Source organism: Erpetoichthys calabaricus, chromosome 15 (assembly GCF_900747795.2).
Source record: "Erpetoichthys calabaricus chromosome 15, fErpCal1.3, whole genome shotgun sequence".
Classification (NCBI taxonomy): Eukaryota; Metazoa; Chordata; class Cladistia; order Polypteriformes; family Polypteridae; genus Erpetoichthys; species Erpetoichthys calabaricus.
The window spans coordinates 21,583,223-21,604,169 of NC_041408.2; the positions used below are offsets into that span (position 1 = coordinate 21,583,223).

General features: G+C 42.0%; 1 protein-coding gene across 3 annotated transcripts in view; it reads right to left on the reverse strand.

Annotated features, from left to right (window-relative positions):
• Positions 1 to 20,947, reverse strand: part of mark1 (MAP/microtubule affinity-regulating kinase 1) — a 409,722-nt gene that overhangs the window by 89,971 nt on the left and 298,804 nt on the right. For all 3 annotated transcript variants that reach the window (XM_028820601.2, XM_028820599.2, XM_028820600.2), the window contains exon 4: positions 10,377 to 10,425. In XM_028820601.2, the coding sequence (XP_028676434.1) occupies positions 10,377 to 10,425 (49 nt within the window). The remainder of the gene's footprint in view (positions 1 to 10,376; positions 10,426 to 20,947) is intronic.

A 20,947-nucleotide genomic window follows, 5' to 3' on the forward strand; every position in this document is an offset into this window, starting at 1 on the left:
GAAGAAATAACGCATGGAATTGGAATATTTGAAGACTTTAACAATTTTAATATAAACCCTTGTATGTGCAACAGTGTTTCACTAATGCAGCTTACCAATCCACATTTCAAGATCATGCATCAGATCGATCAGTTTATGAGACTTTGGCCAAGCTATGATGGTGAAGGTGAAAAGCATTTTCTTTTTTTTACAGATAACTATATTTTCATGGATTTTGATGAAAGGCTAGTACTGTTCATTTGTCAGTAATACTACAGATTGACTTGTCACTCACTGGTGGATATGTGCAAATGCCATTATGATCATTCTGAATAAAATGACACGGCTTTAATAAGAGTCACCACCTTTATTGTGGCTTGGGAAACAATAAGCAATTAAATATCCCGGTGCTTGGGCCGAACTATTTAACTTTGCACACCACACTACTAAAGCAGTTCATCTTATAACTGCCGTGGGATGGACACTAAAGAATAGGTGACGCTTTTCTATTTCACAGTACATTATTCTGATCTCCTGCAGGTAGCTGACTGCTCAGTGATGCTGTTGTGGGCACAAATGGCCGTTTGTTTCTTGGCAGTGCTGGGGTAAGAATGGTGAGTTTGCAATCACCATCTTTGTTCACCTGGTGCAGCAAAAATCATTCTCAAAAGCTATGGACAACAGCAGCACTGCTTTCTTTAATCTCTGGGCACAAACATAAAGGAATAACGCTGTGTCAAAATGGAAGTACAGGGTTATATAATATACAGATGACAGCAGGTATGAAAACGATATTGTGAATGCTGCAGGCACAAAAGAAAGAAATAAAGCAATCCAGCAGTGCAGAATACGTTACATTTTTTATTTTATGTAATAATGATTTCTTAATTGTCCTTCATTATGAATTGGTGCAGACATACAGGCAAGGGCTACAGAAAGAAGGATTCACTGGTACAGAAAAATACACGCAAAGTCAAGAGCAGTGGGGGACAAGCTAATCTGCCACTGAATAACTGCATGTCTTCTGAAGCCGGAGATGGGGTCTTCATGCACTGGGAAACAGAAACAAAGGATGCCCCCAAACACACACTTCTCTGTCCAATAATCAACAAGAGGCAAATGCATGTAAAGCGGGTAGAAGTCAGGGATTTCTTTGCAATTAAATGATGTGTAATGAACTCAACGGGTGCATGGGATTCACAGATGCTTAAATTTATCCTCAGTTACGTAATCTGGAGATCACAAATACGTAATGTGACCTGAAAATGTGTTAAGTAATTTTCACGTGCAGATTTGCTCATGTGACACTTTACCAGTGCAGTGCTCGCATCAGGACAAGCTGAACACAAGGAAGTAAACAGGCAAGGCAGGGCAGGGCAGGGGCTTACTGCTCAAACAGGGGCCTTTCAGGACCACCTAGACAGACATACTGTGCTGTAATCACATCGCCTTGTTTTCATCTCTCAGTGCTAACAGATGTAATCTGCTGTACCACTCCAGAAGTGTTAAAGGTGGGAGCCCTTGAAATGCACATCTAAATATACAATACATATGAACGCCCGGAGTTCCTCAAGGCTCTGGATGTTGTAGGACTGTCTTGGCTGACACGCCTCTGCAACATCGCATGGACATCAGGGACAGTGCCTCTGGATTGGCAGACCGGGGTGGTGGTCCCCCTCTTTAAGAAGGGGGATCGGAGGGTGTGTTCCAACTACAGAAGGATCACACTCCTCAGCCTCCCTGGAAAAGTCTATTCAGGGGTCCTGGAGAGGAGGGTCCGTCGGATAGTCGAGCCTCGGATTCAGGAGGAACAGTGTGGTTTTCGTCCTGGTTGCGGAACAGTGGACCAGCTCTATACCCTTAGCAGGGTCCTGGAGGGTGCATGGGAGTTTGCCCAACCAGTCTACATGTGTTTTGTGGACTTAGAAAAGGCATTCGACCGTGTCCCTCGGGGAATCCTGTGGGGGGTACTCCGAGAGTATGGGGTACCGGCCCCCCTGATAAGGGCTGTTCAGTCCCTGTACGATCGGTGCCAGAGCTTGGTCCGCATTGCCGGCAGTAAGTCGAACCCGTTTCCAGTGAGAGTTGGACTCCGCCAGGGCTGCCCTTTGTCACCGATTCTGTTCATAACTTTTATGGACAGAATTTCTAGGCGCAGCCAGGGTGTTGAGGGGGTCCGGTTTGGTGGGCTCAGGATTGGGTCACTGCTTTTTGCAGATGATGTTGTCCTGTTTGCTTCATCAGGCCGTGATCTTCAGCTCTCTCTGGATCGGTTCGCAGCCGAGTGTGAAGCGGCTGGGATGAGAATCAGCACCTCCAAATCCGAGACCATGGTCCTCAGCCGGAAAAGGGTGGAGTGCCCTCTCAGGGTTGGTAGCGAGATCCTGCCCCAAGTGGAGGAGTTTAAGTATCTCGGGGTCTTGTTCACGAGTGAGGGAAGAATGGAGCGTGAGATCGACAGGCGGATCGGTGCGGCATCCGCAGTAATGCGGGCATTGCATCGGTCTGTCGTGGTGAAAAAGGAGCTGAGCCGCAAGGCGAAGCTCTCAATTTACCAGTCGATCTATGTTCCTACCCTCACCTATGGTCATGAGCTATGGGTAGTGACCGAAAGAACGAGATCGCGAATACAAGTGGCTGAAATGAGTTTCCTCCGCAGGGTGTCTGGGCTTTCCCTTAAAGATAGGGTGAGAAGCTCAGTCATCCGGGAGGGGCTCAGAGTAGAGCCGCTGCTCCTCCGCATCGAGAGGAGTCAGATGAGGTGGCTCGGGCATCTGATCAGGATGCCTCCTGGACGCCTCCCTGGTGAGGTGTTCCGGGCACGTCCAACCGGGAGGAGGCCCCGGGGAAGACCCAGGACACGCTGGAGGGACTATGTCTCTCGACTGGCCTGGGAACGCCTTGGGATTCTCCCGGAAGAGCTAGAAGAAGTGGCCGGGGAGAGGGAAGTCTGGGCATCTCTGCTCAAGCTGCTGCCCCCGCGACCCGACCTCGGATAAGCGGGAGACAATGGATGGATGGATGGACATATGAATGCTGTATATTAAAAATGTTAAGTTACAGTACTGTGTAAATGTCTTCGGTCACCCAAAACAATCTGCTAAACCTGACATGTTTGTTTGTTTGTGAAAACACTATATAATGTTAGAATAAATGCAAATAAACATGACATTCTCAAACCAACCTAATCCAATTCAGAGTTATGGGGGCTGAAACCCACCTGGTCAGCCCTGAGCAGGTGACAGGAAACAGCTCTGGACTGTGCAGGTGATCCTTTATGGGGTCACAAATAAACATGAAATTAGATAAAAGGTAACAAGAATCCATCCGTCCATTATCCAACCCACTACATCCTAACTGCAGGGTCACGGGGGTCTGCTGGAGCCAATCCCAGCCAACACAGTGCACAAGGCAGGAAACAAGCCCTGGGCAGGGCGCACACCCACACACCAAGCACACACTAGGGACAATTTAGGATCGCCAATGCACCTATAACCTGCATGTCTTTGGACTGAGGAGATCGTTCCTCCCCCACACTATGGGACTCTTCAATTCCACCCGGGGGGTAAACGTTAACATTATACAAAGTTATTGTCTGTTATACTTGCATTGTTATGACTCTTTAATTTAATATTGTTCTTTATCAGTATGCTGCTGCTGGAGTATGTGAATTTCCCCTTGGGATTAATAAAGTATCTATCTATCTATCTATCTATCTATCTATCTATCTATCTATCTATCTATCTATCTATCTATCTATCTATCTATCTATCTATCTATCTATCTATCTATCTATCTATCTATCTATCTATCTATCTATCTATCTATCTATCTATCTATCTATCTATCTATCTATATTCAGATACTGACAATTGACGCATCAAATATGCACGTACAAATTATAAAGACTGGCACATTAATCGAACTGTTTGTTGGTGTATAATGCTATACTAGTCAATAACAGATATTATTTGGCCGCATGTGCTTTGAAATGGGTTGGTATGTTAAAAGGTAGGCAGTCAATTTATCTTCTCCATTTGTAAATTTTAAGTGTTAACAAAAACCATGAAAAAAAACGTTTTATGACATTAGTAATTTTTTTTAATGTATATTTACCAGTAATAAGAATAATTTTAAACCCACCCAAGGCAAATTTAGGCCCATACTTTTATGAAATTCTGGCGCCGTTACTGCTGTATTATTTATATATGTACACATACATACACAAACACATCTATATACTGTATTTCCACATTTAATAAACATACCATACTGTATATATTATATATGGTATACTTATTAAAATAAACAGATCTTTTATATTTCTTAAATAATTATGCTAAGCTTAAATTTGTATCTACAAAACTTAGAAAGTCAGATTATTAAAATAATGGAACCATCTTAAAAAAAAACACCTCCAAACATTACAAGTATACAAATATACAAATTAAAACGGCTCTAAAATAAAGAGTAATATTTACTTGTAATGTGGGCGGCATGGTGGCGCAGTGGTAGCGCTGCTGCCTCGCAGTAAGGAGACCTGGGTTTGCTTCCCGGGTCCTCCCTGCGTGGAGTTTGCATGTTCTCCTCGTGTCTGCGTGGGTTTCCTCCGGGCGCTCCAGTTTCCTCCCACATGCAGGTTAGGTCGATTGGTGATTCTAAATTGGCCCTAGTGTGTGCTTGGTGTGTGGGTGTGTGTGTCCTGTGGTGGATTGGCGCCCTGCCCAGGATTGGTTCCCTGCCTTGCACCCTGTGTTGGCTGGGATTGGCTCCGGCAGACCCCCGTGAACCTGTGTTTGGATTCAGCGGGTTGGAAAATGGATGGATGGATTTACTTGTAATAAACTTTGCACTATATTCTGATAGGAAAGTAAAAGGCAGATTTTGAGGTCAGGATGTGGACGAGAAGAAAGGAGCTGGTGTCAAAAGACAAAAGGTCAAAAAGAAACCAATTGCCAAAATGAAACCCAAAAAATCTTTTGTCAAGAATAGCAAAAGGAAAAAATACCCTAATGTCTACTAAAATGAGCTCTCGCACACATTTGTTTTAAATTGATTCAAAAACTTCCCAAACTATTCAACCTTACAGTCAACGTAGACTGAGTGTCTAAAGAGTTAATGTTCTAAACAAATTCTGAACTTGCATCGCCAGGTGAATTTTGCTCACAATAATGTTAAACAGCCACCAGTTGACACACAATAATAAGATTTTAAGGTTTTTTTTTTTGCACCTATGACTAACACCCTATTATTCTGAAATCCAGAAAGTCTGGCCACATCAGAAGAATGAACCTTCAAAGCTGGTATTTTCCTGAAATGCCTTCTAAACAGGTGACACTGCTGATATGCTATGGCAAGGCAAAAGGTCAAAGAAATGTTGTGCTATTTATACTTGGATTCTGTAACTGGGGATATGTGATGTGAATGTCGCACTTCTGACTGTTGCAAATGGCGGCAGCTGTTTGAAGTTAATCCATTGTCCACTTCCAAGGCCAAGTCACATCCACCTGGGTTTCAGTGAGGCATATCCCTCATGAAGTTGCAAGAAAAGCAATGGGGTATTACTGTTCTACATGGTAAGCATGATGAAGCTTTGTAATTTCATTAATTTTATACTTCATATAAAACTTTACATAGGAAGGGTAGCATAGGGACACAATGACTTGTGCTGCTGCCTCACTGCTTTAGGAGACTGGATTCTCATCTTAGCCTGCCCGCTGCCCGTGTCTGTTGTGATGGCCAACATGACATTGTCAAAAGAGGGAACAGGCCTAGAAATAAGCAAAGCCAGATCAGGACTTCAACAGTCTGCCTCACAACTGTTTTGAGACTTTCTCTCCTGGGATTATTGTGAGAAGACAAAATAACTGAGCGGTGTAAAGGTGAACCAGAAATCACAGCCATAGCCAGTGCCAGGCTAAAGTCAGGAAAGTGGGAAATCAAGGAGACAGCAAAGGCAGCCAAAGCAAAGGGACAAGCCAGGAAACAAAGTCAAAACCAAAAAAAAAGGAGTTTTTATTTATTTTTTAATTCTTTATCCAATCAAAAGATGTTTATAACTGAAACCATAGCCATATTTATACTGGAAGTACAATGAGGTCAGAACCATGACTGTCGTGGTTATAAGACATACAACTGTCGATCACAAGACAAATCGCCTCCGGTCACGTGATGCGCTAATCACACCTGATCACTAAATAAATAAAACAAAAACTTCCAAACATAACAATAAAATTTAAAAATGGGTGAAGACTTACAAAACAAATACATAAGTGCACAACGCCACAAAAAGCGTTCAGCTGTAACAGTAACAAACTTCATAAAATGGCAACAACAAGCCAGAAAAAGATAAAGAACAAAATGGCACAGCAATAACACCATTAACTGCGGTGGGCTGGCACCCTGCCCGGGGTTTGTTTCCTGCCTTGCGCCCTGTGTTGGCTGGGATTGGCTCCAGCAGACCCCCGTGACCCTGTAGTTAGGATATAGCGGGTTGGATAATGGATGGATGGATGGATAACACCATTAAGACAACATGAAAATAAAACAGTGTGGCGGGCGGCTGGGGGCTGTGCCCATAGACATATATAGATAGACTCCGCATTCACTGTGTTGCACAGTTGACACGATACGTCAGAGCATCTGCCATATTGCGAGTGGCAAAAGTGCCATTTAACTAACACAGGTAGACGTGGAAACCAGGTTTTCTGATGAAAAAATAATAACGTTTAAAACAGTATCGTTTACATACAACAGATTTTGGCGAATCGTTTAAATCCAATTATTTATATCAATTTATACACTAATAATGACAATTATTAAATAATAATTATTATTATTAAATAATTCCTCATTTTTGGAGTTCTGTGAGACATGATGTCAGATTTGGCTTTTTTTCCTCTGTTTTTTTGTGTTGTTCCAATGCACATAAAGGAAATAAACGTGTATACCAAAACATTTGTAATTGCAACAATTTTCTGGGAGAAATGGCGCATTTTCTGGGAAAATTCCAGGGGTGCCGATAATTTCAGCCATGACTGTATCTAAATTGATGAGTTTAATAGACCAGTAGAGATGAATGGAGAAGAAAAAGAAATTAGGAGATTGTTGCTTCCTCTGTGCTTTAAGAGCTTATTCTGAAATTTTATTGATTATATCCTGCCAGGTTTTAAAAATATTCTGTCCAGATCCTCTAACTCAATATTTGATTTTTTCCAATTTCAAATAGAATAAAACATCGGTTTCCCACTGACTTAGAAGAGGAGAGTTAGAATTCTTCCAGTTTAGCAAAATAAGTCTGCGTACCAATAATGTAGTGAAGGCAATCACAGTTTGTTTGTCCTTCTCCACTTTAAGCCCATCTGGAAGAACACCAAACACAGCTGTTAGTGGATTAGGAGGGATTGTGACACCAAGGCTGTCTGAAAAACACTTAAAAATTTTGGTCCAAAATGATGTTAATTTGGTGCAGGTCCAGAACATGTGGCCCAGTGAGACTGGGACTTGATTGCAGCGTTCGCAGGTTGGATCTTGCCCTGGAAACATTTTGGACAGTTTTAGCGAGACAGATGTGCTCGATATATAACTTACCAATTGTGTACCAATTTGCACTGTTACTGCCAGTTATCTTTGTGTGTTTGTTTGTTTGCTAATTATTGCTTTTTGATTTATCATTCTCTTGTTTTAATTTTACTATTGTTGTTTAATTTTCTTGTAAGGTGACCTTGAGTGCTAAGAAGTGCCTATTAAATGTATTATTATCATTATTATTATTATTATTATTATTATTAATAATTGAGACGAAAACTTGACCAATGTCTGAAAGTCAAAATAGTAAGACTGCAACTGGCAGTCTGGTCTTTCTTTTAACAGTGAAATGATACACTCAATGACAAAAAGAAACAATTTTATTGTATACAAATTGGCTTAATAATTTCTGAAAACATTTCGCTCATTCCTCTCTCAATCTCCCTCTATCTCACACACACACACAATGTGGTTACTTAAATATATACAGGATAGGATCTAAAATCCTTGAAACAGAACTATTTCCGTGTGTTGCCACTCTGTAATTTGAGAGTATTCAGTCTGGCAATATGGTGCAGCCTTAGTTTGTGAAAGACAGACACAACTGAAGACATGAGCATAAAATGTTGGTTGTCTATTTCAAACTGTGTTTCCTCAATGTGCTCCTTGAGAAAAAACACATCATCTGAACCAATCTCAGCCCAAACAAACTGACTGATCAAAGATACACTGGCAGCTTGTCCTAATGTCGACTGTCGGATAACACGCTCAGCTACTTTGGCCACCTTGACTGGACCCTCAGAAGGAATCATCAAACCTCCTTTGTTTTTTTAATGTGAGCAAGTGGTAGCTTTGATCATATGATGCCGGTACAGCATCTGTTACCAAACTAGCACGGCACACATCACAGGACAGCTTTCTCAAAATCCCGTCTAAGGGCTACCTCCCACTGCTTCTTGAGATGAATTTCTTTGGGAAACCTTCAAAGTTTGAGAAATGTTAACAGCTAACAACAATCTGCATGGTTAGTGACTAAATACATTTAGCCAAAACGTTGTCTGGAGGCTCACTTGAGCACATAAATGCATAGCTTTGCTAGCTTAGCCTGGTGTAGCTAAAGTTAAGATTATAAAATGGGATTTTCTAATGGCCAAATATAACCAAAACAATTGTTCAGCTTTACCAATGAAATGTAATCCCCTGGGATCTGGTTTGGAGCGTACAGCGGTTTGTACAATCCCAAGCAGCACATGCGTGAGGCATCTTTATCCATTACTTCACTCCACAGCAGTGCCACTTGCAATATGGCGGCGACGTTGATGTACGATGCTGCTGGTCGTGCCCAGCTGGGACGCCGAGAAGGACCGAGAGAGGGACTATGCCTCCCCCGGACCACTAGAGGGCAGCCGCCCTGGTTTGTATGGGGGCCACGTGAACTGAGCTTGGAAGCTCAACCCTATAGGGGCCCGTGGTCACCGCCAGGGGGCGCCCAGAAGACTGTGAAGCCCTGGACGTCAGTACTTCTGCCACACCCGGAGGTGCTAGTGGAAGCATTATCAGGGACACCCGGAGTGCTTCCGGGTGCTCATGCGGCACTTCTGCCACACCAGGAAGTGCCACCGGAAGCTCATCAGGAGGCACCTGGAGCATGTCCGGGTCAGCATAAAAGAGGCCACCTCCCTCCAGTCATCAGTTGGAGTTGGGTGGAAGAGGACAAAGTTCGGAGGAGAGGAGTGGAGGCGGTGAAGACAGGACTTTGGAGAAGCCCGGACTTGAGGGTGTGTGGTGCAGGGGCACTGGGTTGTGTGCGGGACTTCTCATTTGTACATAGTGTAAATAAACGTGTTGTGGGTTTTGAACCATTGGTGTCTGCCTGTCTGTGCCAAGGCTGATCTTCCACAACATACAGTATAAACAGATAATAAACAATTTTACATTCAAATATGACCCAGGTGTGATCTGAACAAATTTCTAACACATAATAGATAGATAGATACTTTATTAATCCCAATGGGAAATTCACATTCTTCAGCAGCAGCATACTGATACAATAAATAATATTAAATTAAAGAATGATAATAATGCAGGTGAAAAACAGACAATAACTTTGTATAATGTTAAATGTTAACGTCCCCCCCCCCCCCCCCCCCCCCGGTGGAATTAAAGAGTCGCATAGTTTGGGGGACGAACGATCTCCTCAGTCTGTCAGTGGAGCAGGACAGTGACAGTAGTCTGTCGCTGAAGCTGCTCTTCTGTCTGGAGATGATACTATTCAGTGGATGCAGTGGATTCTCCATAATTGATAGGAGCCTGCTGAGCGCCCTTCTCTCTGCCACAGATGTTAAACTGTCCAGCTCCATGCCAACAATAGAGCTTGCCTTCCTCACCAGTTTGTCCAGGCGTGAGGCGTCTTTCCTCTTAATGCTGCCTCCCCAGCACACCACTACGTAGAAGAGGGCGCTCGACTCAACTGTCTGATAGAACATCTGCAGCATCTTATTGCAGATGTTGAATATTCCTGTAAACAGGCAAATCACAAACATCCTTTGCTTAAATGAACCTGCTGTTTGCTCCCAAATTCCTGGCCGCACAAGACAGGCTGTTCTAAGGAAAATTAAATTTGTAGTATGTACCACTACTTTACATAACAGGTTCATACTTAGTCTGATACTTGTTTGGAACACAGCTAGATGAGCAGATGACCAAAACAATGGAGACATCCCAATTTGGCATGGCCGGCAGCATGATGTGAGTGTGGTATGATGCTACATTTGAGCCCAAGTCACATGTGTGGGGTATTTCAAAAGAACCAGGCAGAGAAGGACCCTGATGCCACAGTGAAGGCACACAGCAAGCACTCCCATTCTTACCTATGTTGGGGTGGTTCAGGATTTTCATTATCCGTACTTCTCTAAACAGCTGTGGAGAAAGCAGAGAAGAGAAAAAAAGTCCAGTTAGTGGGGGACGATGGAAAACAGTGCAGAGACAAGACTTCGGCTCATGACATTAACTCACTGACATTTTATTACATTTTTGAATACCTCAGCTTCAGGAACACTTGCAAATACAATATTTAGGTAAATCTATAGAATTAAGTTGATACATAAAAAAAACTCTTACTCTAAAAAAATCATAATTATAAAGGACGTCCTAGATATAATATACAGTAGGCTCAGTAAACAGCAAATCCTTGTGGTAATAAAAGATGAGTAGTGACAGGTTGGTTGAGCTTGGGCTCCATCAACCTGCCTGGATTTTTCCTTTTATTTTACAATGACCAAGTCACTGAATTTGATGTTCTGACGTGTTTAAGCCCGCTGTTGTATTCCACTGTTGTAGATGCCTTATAAAGAGGTTATGACAGACATCTTACCAAAGCAAGAAGTGGATACTCAAAAAAAGATTAACTGGATGTGAAACAAATCTGCATGTACAAGAAATAAGAATACTAGCTCTCCAAATTAGCCCTGTATGATTTCCTATGTCACATAGCACAATTTAAACACTTAATAACTGCACAAAACTCTGTTTCATCCAGCCATGTTCAAACCTACATAATTGAATTCAAGGCCCCATGGCTCAGGACCAGTTCTGACAGCAATAATTGCAAAGCTGGTATTGACTTGGCCAGTCCATTGTAGGGCACACTCAATCAAACTGATTCTTTTTAGAGTCAACAGTTACCCAAACACGTACGTGTTTTGATATGTACAAGGAAAACCCAAGTACCCGGAGAAGTACGTCATGGACATGGGCAGAGCATGCAAATGTCAAGAGCAGTCAACAGTACTCTGGAGCTGCAAGGTAGCAACACTAACAACTGCTCTCCTGTGCCAGCTACTCACTTTCAGTTAAAGAGTAGCCGTGTTTCAGTTGACAAGCTCATAGTGCATCACACATCTCTACATAGAATACACATACCCAAAAATGCTACTTGCAAATGCAGACACACCCAGTGGAAGAACTTCGCTTTCTGGAACCAATGAGTTGCTGTACAATGTCGGCCATGGGCCACTTTTGTGTGTTGCGTTCCCACCACACAACATAAACTATAACCCTTATGCAAAATGTGTGATGTGCAAAGAAGAGTGATGCAGTGTGAAGTGAGGGAAGTTCAGGAGTTCACGGGTCACTCTCTCACTTACTACTTAGATGCGGTGTATGGATGACAACTATGAAGAGTGATATGGAGCGATCAGAGGATTAATACTTCACAGCAGAGATTATTGTTTCGATACAATGCCCAGTGCAGCACACCATGGCGGCAGGTATGAAGAGTGATGCAGTAGGAAGAGCAGCATGATCAGGAGTTCATGGGGGATGATCACAACTTAACAGGGGAAGTTATTCCTTTGATGCGGTGCATGGTGCAGAGCACCAAGTAGGCTGATACAAAAAGTGATGCGGTGTGAAGTGCAGCCCTCCATGCTCACCAGTAACTCTCCAAAGTACTCACAGATTTCTAAGATGGTGGCAGTGCTTGTGATCAACCAGTCATTGCAATTCATCGCCCAAGCCCCTCCCATGATTGTTCCTGGTTGAATGAAATGTAAATACCCTGGAGTAGGAGCTAAAAAAGTACCAGGAACTACAAGTGGCCCGAGTCCCAGTGGTTGGAATGGTACAAAAGTTCCTCAGTTTCTAAAAAGTCCCTGGTTTCTGAAAAAAAGGTCCTGTGGTGGGAAAGCACTTATTATTACATTTTTGAAGAGCTTGCTAATGTTGATGTTCTTAAGGACTCTAATAAGGTTAGCTAATATAAAGTAAGACAAGCTAAGGTTAGTTGAAAGTAGAAGAGTGGAAAATATAAACTGGTTTACAGACAGCCTGGAAAACGCAACCTCACAATTCTGTAAGGCTTCAGGCACTTAGCTGGGTGTTCTACAGCGTAAGTGTTCACTGTTGTACTGGAATCATGCAAGGCCGGATCTGGTCTGTCACTGGTGACAGCATTCTCTTTGATCTAAAAGATGGGACATGTCACCTGCTCCAAGTACTGGTCACCAAGTCCTATAGTTAAAGTAGAAACCTTCACAACCTCTATAAAGTCACTCAGATGACTTATAAAATTCTTTCAGTTATCAAAATGTATGTGTTAATATGTAACTGATTTGTATAGGAAATGTGAAGCTGTGAATCAAAAAGTAAATGGATGGAGAGATATTTAACTATTTAAAAAAAAAACATGAATCCGTTACTACACTTCATGGGTGCAAAAACAAGAAATCAACCTTGCATGGGATGTCCATTCATTGCAGGGCACTCTCTGTCATACCTAGAGGTGCCTTACAACCTAACCTGCACTTATTTAGGATAGAGGGGAACTGAAGAACTTGTAGAAACTCATGTGGACCCTGGAAGAATGGATAATCAGGCCGACGTCACTGGTATAAAAAAAAATTGCACTGTCATCCTTGCTTTAATATTTTACTCACACATACAGTACATTCTCACTACTGCATAAGTCAATTCAGAGTCATGGTGGGCTGGAGCCAGGCAGCTCTGGACAGGTCACCAATGCATCACAGAACTCATTTAATGCAACTGGCAACATTGATAAATAAATAACAAACTAGATAAGTAACCACTGCCATGCACTACTATATTGAAAGGGGCTGAGCAAAGCAGGGTTCCTCTGTTCCCCTGAAAAAGAAGGAGAAAGAAAAACAATTCTGAATCTGAATAAACAGACATTCTTTATTCTCCTGCCCCTCCACTTGTTTTCTAAGGCCCTTTTAATATGAAGGCAGGATTCTGGGGTGCTGTTTTACTATATGGCCAGCAGGGGGTGTGCTTTGCTTACTAGTAGTCAGAGGATCAGGAAGGAATCGGGGAAGCACTCATTACCTTTGGTGCCAAGTCTGTAACAGCATTTGTCATGGACATTCCTATACTGGGTTACAAATGTGGGCAAAGGCCATTTGGGCAGCTGGCATGGCACAGTTGATGAGAGCAGAAACTATGGTGCAGACTCAGGATGTCAACAGATCCTAATAGCAGGAGAAACATTGTTAACCTCGTTCGGCCTTCCAACACGTTTTTTCTTAATGCCTGCTGTCTGGTTTAAGTACTTAAAACGAACGAGTGCTTAGGCTTGTAACGAGCAGTACTGGGGTAGAGAAACATCAGGCCAGATGGGATTGGCCAACTCAAGTATGTTAGCATGGATTTCAGAGAAAAAAGGCGACGGAGACCAGAAGCAAAGTCACAAGGCAAGACGAATTGGCTTTTTACATATAACCTTCTTTATTTTTAAGACACAAATATACATGAGATTATGTAAAGTAGGTGAGAAGAAAAAATTCTGTGTAGATTACAAGATGCACACTAGATTCAAAACATCACTTCTCATCCCATTCATTTTATAAAGGTTCAACATTAGTGGGGAGCTGACGGTATGGGTGTACTGCACTTTGTCACATGAACAGTCTGCTTACTACCACAAAGACATTACTAGCTGCTTGTTAAATGTGTTGATTTCACTGCTACCAAACCCCAATTACTGATGTCTTGAAATCAAAAATGTCAAACAGAGCAGTGGCAAGGTTTTATCAGGAAGCAGGTACGGTATGAGAAGTTTAAAAAATGCCCAGCAGTTCTTTTATCATCCACTTGGCCTTTTATGCAGAGTTAACCAAGTTCAGAGTAAACTAATTCCAGCTCTGCATAATACAACGATGAAGGACAGAGGATTCCACACAGCCTTGGCACAGGGGCAGAAGTGAAGAATTAAATGTTAAAAGCCTACATTCCATTCTTGACGTTTTTAGACATCCAAGGTAAAATGGACAGCTGCTTAACAAGCCATGTAATGTTGTCTTGGAAGTTTGGACAATATAAAAGTATTTTGCAGGCACAACAAAAGATTTTTTTTAAGGCCACAACTCCCCAGCAACCTTCAGTCACCACACAGCAAAAAAGATGGAAGTAGTGGTATGAACACCTCATCATTCATAAAATATGAATATGAGATGCAAGTAGGTGTACACCTGTAGGTGTATGAGCTCAGTGGCTGTGGTTGTCCAAGGTGGCAAATTATAAAGCAAACCTCAAACCTCAAACTCAAGGGCTGAGTGTCTGGTGTCTCAAGTGTAACTGGCAATAGACTGGCATTCTGTCCAAAAAAAAAAACATGCTTCATACTTTTCACTTTTTTTTTTATTTCTCTTATCTATAAATAAAATCATAAGCCATTTCCATTTGGATGCCACTTTCTTTGCTCAATAACCCCCCAAAATGGCTAAACTGATTTTCATAAAATTTTGCCTGTGCCTTGCCATTGGTCCAACATAACATATAAGCTACATGTTGTATCAGGAAGTTGGGTTTTAATAGGACGGGGGATACTCATAAAACGATACTGACACAAGGACTACAAATCCCATCAGGCAGCACGAGTGCATTGGGACGAGGATACCATCCTCAGCAAGCACAATGTTTTGTAGTGGCCAGAGCAGATGGTATGTTCAGCGTTTTCTTCTGAAATGGTTTGGCATTATCTAGCAGGATTACTGCTTTTATTTAAGAGTACGTCTTTTTGTCTCCTCATGGGTTGTTTTTAGTAATGCTAAATTTTCAAAAGACATTTTTTCCTTGTTTATTTATATACAGGCAACTGTGGTAATGCGCGATCCGTGCATTACCAAATTTAAGTTGAAGAAGCATTAAACTTGAAGCAGCGGTATTTATATGGTTGTAAAGAGGTGCGCTTACCATTTGTGTGTTGAGGGCGCTGCCGCGAGCACGCGGGGCCGTCTAGCAGGTGAGCGCTGTGAGGCGCGGTGGGTCTGGACACACGTGGAGCTGGTATAATGGCTAGTACAGGCTCCTCCGCATGTGTTCATTGTCCTCACAGCCTGCCCAGCTCAGGCAGTTTGAGGTGCGGCGCGCCTGAATGAAAAAGCCGGCATTTGTTTGTATAAACAGGATTGAGTCCGAGATTGGGGATCCCTTATCTTATATATAATTCACCAGCCTCCTCACTCACGTCCATCCGAAGCCGAATGCGCAGTTGCCTTCTGCGCACGTCCGAAGCCGAATGCGCAGTTGACTTCTGCACAGCTGCCCGAAAAACCTTACGAGACCAACATCGCGGCAGGCGGCAGATTTACGGCCGTGAAAATTCAAAGAGAAATGCAACTTCAACCAACATCCAACCCCAACATCGCGGCAGGTGGCGGATTTACGGCCGCAAAAATTCAAAGAGAAAGGCGACTTCAATTAAAGCTCTAAAGGCCTGAAAGGCGATTTCGACTACAGCTAGAGGCCTAATTACGCATTCTGATTCAATTACGCATTCATTCAATACACCTATATCAGGTTTGTGGTGCTTATACTTATTACTATTCAACTCGTGCCCGTTTCATCTTACGTTGTCGAAATGGGCTCTTTGTCTAGTTGTAAATAAATGACTTTACTTACTGGTGAGTCGGCAACGGGTGTGCTTGAGCTCAGCATAGCCGTTGGCCGTCCAGGGAGGCTTGCGCGCGTGACCGACAGGGGTTCGAGTTTAAATGCATAGTTGCTTGGGGGGCGTGTTGCGGTGCATGGCGTGAATGTGCTAACGTCTACCTGGATTGGTGCGTGAGGTAGACAGGGTGGCAGATTGGCTGGGCAATCTTGGCACTTATATTTAAGGAGTTACCGGCCAACAGGGCTTGTCAGTGGACCTAAAGGTGAAGTAGGAGTAAACAATGCTGAGCTATTTGGAGGAGCAGTTGTGATTTTGGCGGCTTTGTATATAGAGTTATATATCTCCTAGTGATCATTTTTGGTGGAGGTATATACAGTGATCCCTTGCTATATCGCGCTTCGACTTTCGCGGCTTCACTCCATCGTGGATTTTAAATGTAAGCATATCTAAATATATATCACAGATTTTTTGCTGGTTTGCGGATTTCTGCGGACAATGGGACTTTTAATTTCTGGTACACGCTTCCTCAGTTGGTTTGCCCAGTTGATTTCATACAAGGTATGCTATTGGCAGATGGCTGAGAAGCTACCCAACCAGAGCACGTATTACGTATTAATAAAACTCCTCAATGATATACGATATGCTTCCCACGCGGTGCTTCGCATACTTGAAAGCCCGAACAGCATGTATTGATTTTTGATTGTTTTTCTCTGTCTCTCTCACTCTCTCTGACATTCTCTGCTCCTGACGGAGGGGGTGTGAGCAGAGGGGCTGTTCGCACACTGGCCAAGAAGATACGGACGCTCCTCTAAAAAATGCTGAAAGACTACCTTCACATTGCTCTCATCCTTGCAGCTGCTTTGTCCGGCGGTGCTTCGCATACTTAAAAGCCCGAACAGCACTATTGATTTTTGATTGTTTGCCCTTCTCTCTCTCTCTCTCTCTCTCTGACATTCTTTGCTCCTGACGCGCACTCCTTTGAAGAGGAAGATATGTTTGCATTCTTTTAATTGTGAGACGAAACTGTCATCTCTGTCTTGTTATGGAGCACAGTTTAAACTTTTGACTAAATGGTGCTATTTCATGTCTAGAGGGCTCTAATAATGTTAAAAAACGTATTTAGAAGGCAGTAAACAGGTTTTCCATGCTCTAACTGCGAAAATATTCGATTTATAAATAAAGAATCCTACTTCGTGGAAATTCATTTATCGCGGTAGAGTCTGGAACAGATTAACCGTGATAAACGAGGGTTTACTGTATTACTTATTTGGTACTGGGATAGTTTTTGATTTTGAGTTTAGTGCAATTGTTTTTGTATACACACACACTTGTTTTTGTGCATTTTTCTTTCCTGCTGGAGGAGCTTCTTGAGCCAGAGAAAAAAAGAAGACAACCTTCCTTATGTGTGCAGTTTTTGTCAGAGTGCACTGTTTTTATAAATACACCATATTTTTTCCTTTTTTTTTGTTTTTATTTATTTTTGAAGAAGTGTCAGTGATGAAGGACTGTGTCTCAAAGCCCACCTGACACTACTGCATTTTTGATTGTACAGAACTTTTGTAAATAAACTTGCACCATTCACCCTTCAATTTTTGTCTGTGTCTCATCTCTCCACTGATCCCGTTCGGTTCATAAAATATCTGATGTCCAGAGTGTAGGCTGGGGCCACTACCCACTACACGAGATATCACAGCAACAAAAGATACTTTGGCAGCTTATCTTTGAAAATAAAATTGTAGGCCAAATGGATGTTTGTTGGTTTGTAAGGTAAGCACACAAAAGTGGCTGAAGCAATTTTCACAACATTTTGGAGTAGCATTGCAGTTGGTCCAACTTAAAATACAGGCTAATATGTCATATCAGGAAGAGGGGTTATAATGGGGGGCAATTCAAAAAACAGTACTGATGCAGGTCTACAATTCTCAACAGGTGGCACGACTGCACTGGGGAAAGGATATCGTCATCAGCATATCCAAAGCAGAATGTCACCTGAGACCACAGGTACGTATGGAGTTTTCTTCTCAATTAATTTAGATAACAATTTTATTGTCTCACAGGACTCTTAGGGAACTTTTGCCTAAGAGTATGTGTTTTTGTGTTTAGCCATGTTGAATTTTCAAATCATAGTGTTTCCTCTTTATACTTAAGCAACTCTGGGTACTTTGGCTCGTTTCAGTATATTATTTACACAAGCTTCTTCACTCCCACTTCACCGCACATGCGAAATGAGATCTGTTGCATCGACTGAAACAACAGAACAAAAACAATATGAATTCAGCAAAGCACCTGCCCTTTGGTGTGGCACTAGCCCTGAGCCAAAAGGACAGTCCATCTTTCTCCTATTCATACTCCACTCCTCCTTCGGTTCACCTTCCCTCCTAATCATTCATCCCCTCAGAGTGGACACATCTTTTCTCAAAAAAATCAGCCGCTTCAGACCCCACTAAAGTCGTCCTGCTGCACTGCCTGACATACTGCATGGCTTGAACAATCTGAGGAAACTGCATAGTCTGTTCCCTCAAAGCCAAGGATTTCTAAGAAGTGATAATAGCCTCTGAAGGCCACGTAACTTGCCATGTATAATTTAGAAAGGCACATCTACTTGCCAGCATCTCTTGAGACACAAAGTGAGCTGAATGGTGATGTTTCGGACCAGTGAAGTCACTGCTCTTTGTATTCGGATGTCCATTTCCTGCTTTCATTAAAATATGGTGGCTTTTGTCCTTCACAACAACTGTATGTGTGTAACTGGATTTTATGTTCTAACATAAATGAAGATGTTCCACACTAAAATCAAGAGAAGTGGCATCTCTCTATTATAGTAAAAAAAATCCTGGGATGAGACAAGACTTTTTCAGAGAGATACTTTGACATCCTGCGAGATGACACTTTTTGCCAAGAGATGTAACCACACCTGGGGCCGGAAATAAAAGACAAAGAGTAGATGACAAAGTAGAACGTTGTAAAGAATTCAAATACTGTATGTTGGCGCGATACACACGCAGAGCAGGTTAGAGATAATGGAAGTAACAAAATTTGAAAGTCTCAAAAAAAAGGATAGTAAAGATTGCATTAGCGTAAACAAACGGAAATTATTACTCGGTGAAATAACAGAACAGCGAAAAGAGATGGAATATATTGTTCGGATTTAAACTTTAAGTTGCAGACTTGTAGATCGTCTAATTCGTGTGGCCATCAGGGAAAAGTAGTGTTTCTTCCCAATGAAAAGGTGTATCCACGAGAATTAAAAGATTTGTTGTTTGGTAAAAATGACATCCACATACGCGAGCAGCAGAGATGTGAAGTGGCTGGCACATAGCGCATGCCGGGGGGCTTGGCGAGCAAAGTGAGCAGGGGGCGAAGTCCCTAGTCATTCATTAAAACTAACTGGACCAAAGTGATAAATTGCACACTCTGGTATCATTAGGTAAGTAAATGCATTTTTAATTTCACAGTTCTGGTAGGCTGGCACAGTAATGTGATCTTTACAGCTGGTAAACAGTAGGTAGGAATCCCAGACCTGGTCACTGTCAAGAGTTGTCTGCATATCCTCCCTGTGTTCTCCAGTTTGTATTCTGTATTTCAAAGACATGAAGCTTAGATTATCACTGGTCAACAAGCATTTTGCTACTTGGATTCTTTCACCTGTACTTTTAACAAATTTCACTTGCTGACTCCAAATCTGAAAACCGTTTTCATCTAGTACGTCCCATTTTTTAGTTATGATGTTCCAGATCTTGGACAACTATGGTGACTGCGATGCGTTTCAGCATTTAAGAAATAAGTTTGGTCTTGAGAAAAGTGAAGCCAAAATTAAGGAAGGGGTTTTTTGTTGGTCCTGAAGTCTGAACTGATGCTTGATGATGAGTTCAAAAACAAACTGAATCAGCACCCTCATTCGTGCAGGCTGTCCAGAATTTTCTTGATAGTCACAGAGCAGAGAATTATGCTGCACTTGTGGAGAATATGCTGAAAGTATATTAGCTAAATGGGAGCAAGAATGACACTGAAGATGCATTTTTTACATTCTCATCTCGACTTTTTTCCACCAAATCTAAGTGATGTCAGAGATGAGCATGGGGAAAGATTTCATCACGATGTAAAGGTGATGGAAAACTGATATCGGGAAAAATTTACTCTGAGCATGATGGGTGACTACTGTTGGTTCTTGCAATGAGAGATGGATGTGCAGTACAAGCGCAAAAGCGAGTGCCTCCAACATTTCTGGGCACGCTGACCTCACTTTTATATTGAAGTAAATTGACATAAACATGTTATACAGTGTGTCTGGTATCGTCTACTGGTTTGTTTTCAGAATAAACACATCAAAACAATTTTGGTGGGACAGAGTCCAAACTCCAGATATCTTGTTGATATATTATATTGATATTCAAAAGTGTCAAAACGGCAAAAATGTGTATCTCAAAAATCTGATTATGCTAGCTTCATTACAAATTCATATATGAAATCAGTGTAAAAAACTTCCCAGAAGCAAACAAAAAAATATTTTTTTGTAGACGAGCGTTACCTGACGACTGTAAACATGCCAAGTGTAAATGAGTGTGGGTGTGTGTGCCCAGCAAGGAAATGGCTTACACTTGATATTGCAGGTCCTTATGAAGTTGAACTGAACAAAGCGAGTAAAAAAAACAAATGAATGGACAGCTTTGGTATTTTTATTTTATATTACATAGGGTTTAATAAAATGAATGAATGAATGAATGAAATGCCATAAACAGATTTTCTTTTTTAGTATATGTGGTGCTGGACTGGGTGCCTGACAGAACATCTACTCCATTTATGAAGCTGTGTGAGCCGTTTTAATATGAACAAAAAAGCATTAGTTAATTATGATAAAATAATTGCTACTTTCATGTAAAAATCAAGCAGGGACACCCACAAACATCATCTAACTGTGGTCTGTCTTTTAATAACCTCCACCTAGCCTTTCATCTTTTATATATTTATTTAGTGGTGGTAGAGTTCACAGTGTCAACAGTGAAGAGTGTAATTAGAGCAGGAATGGGT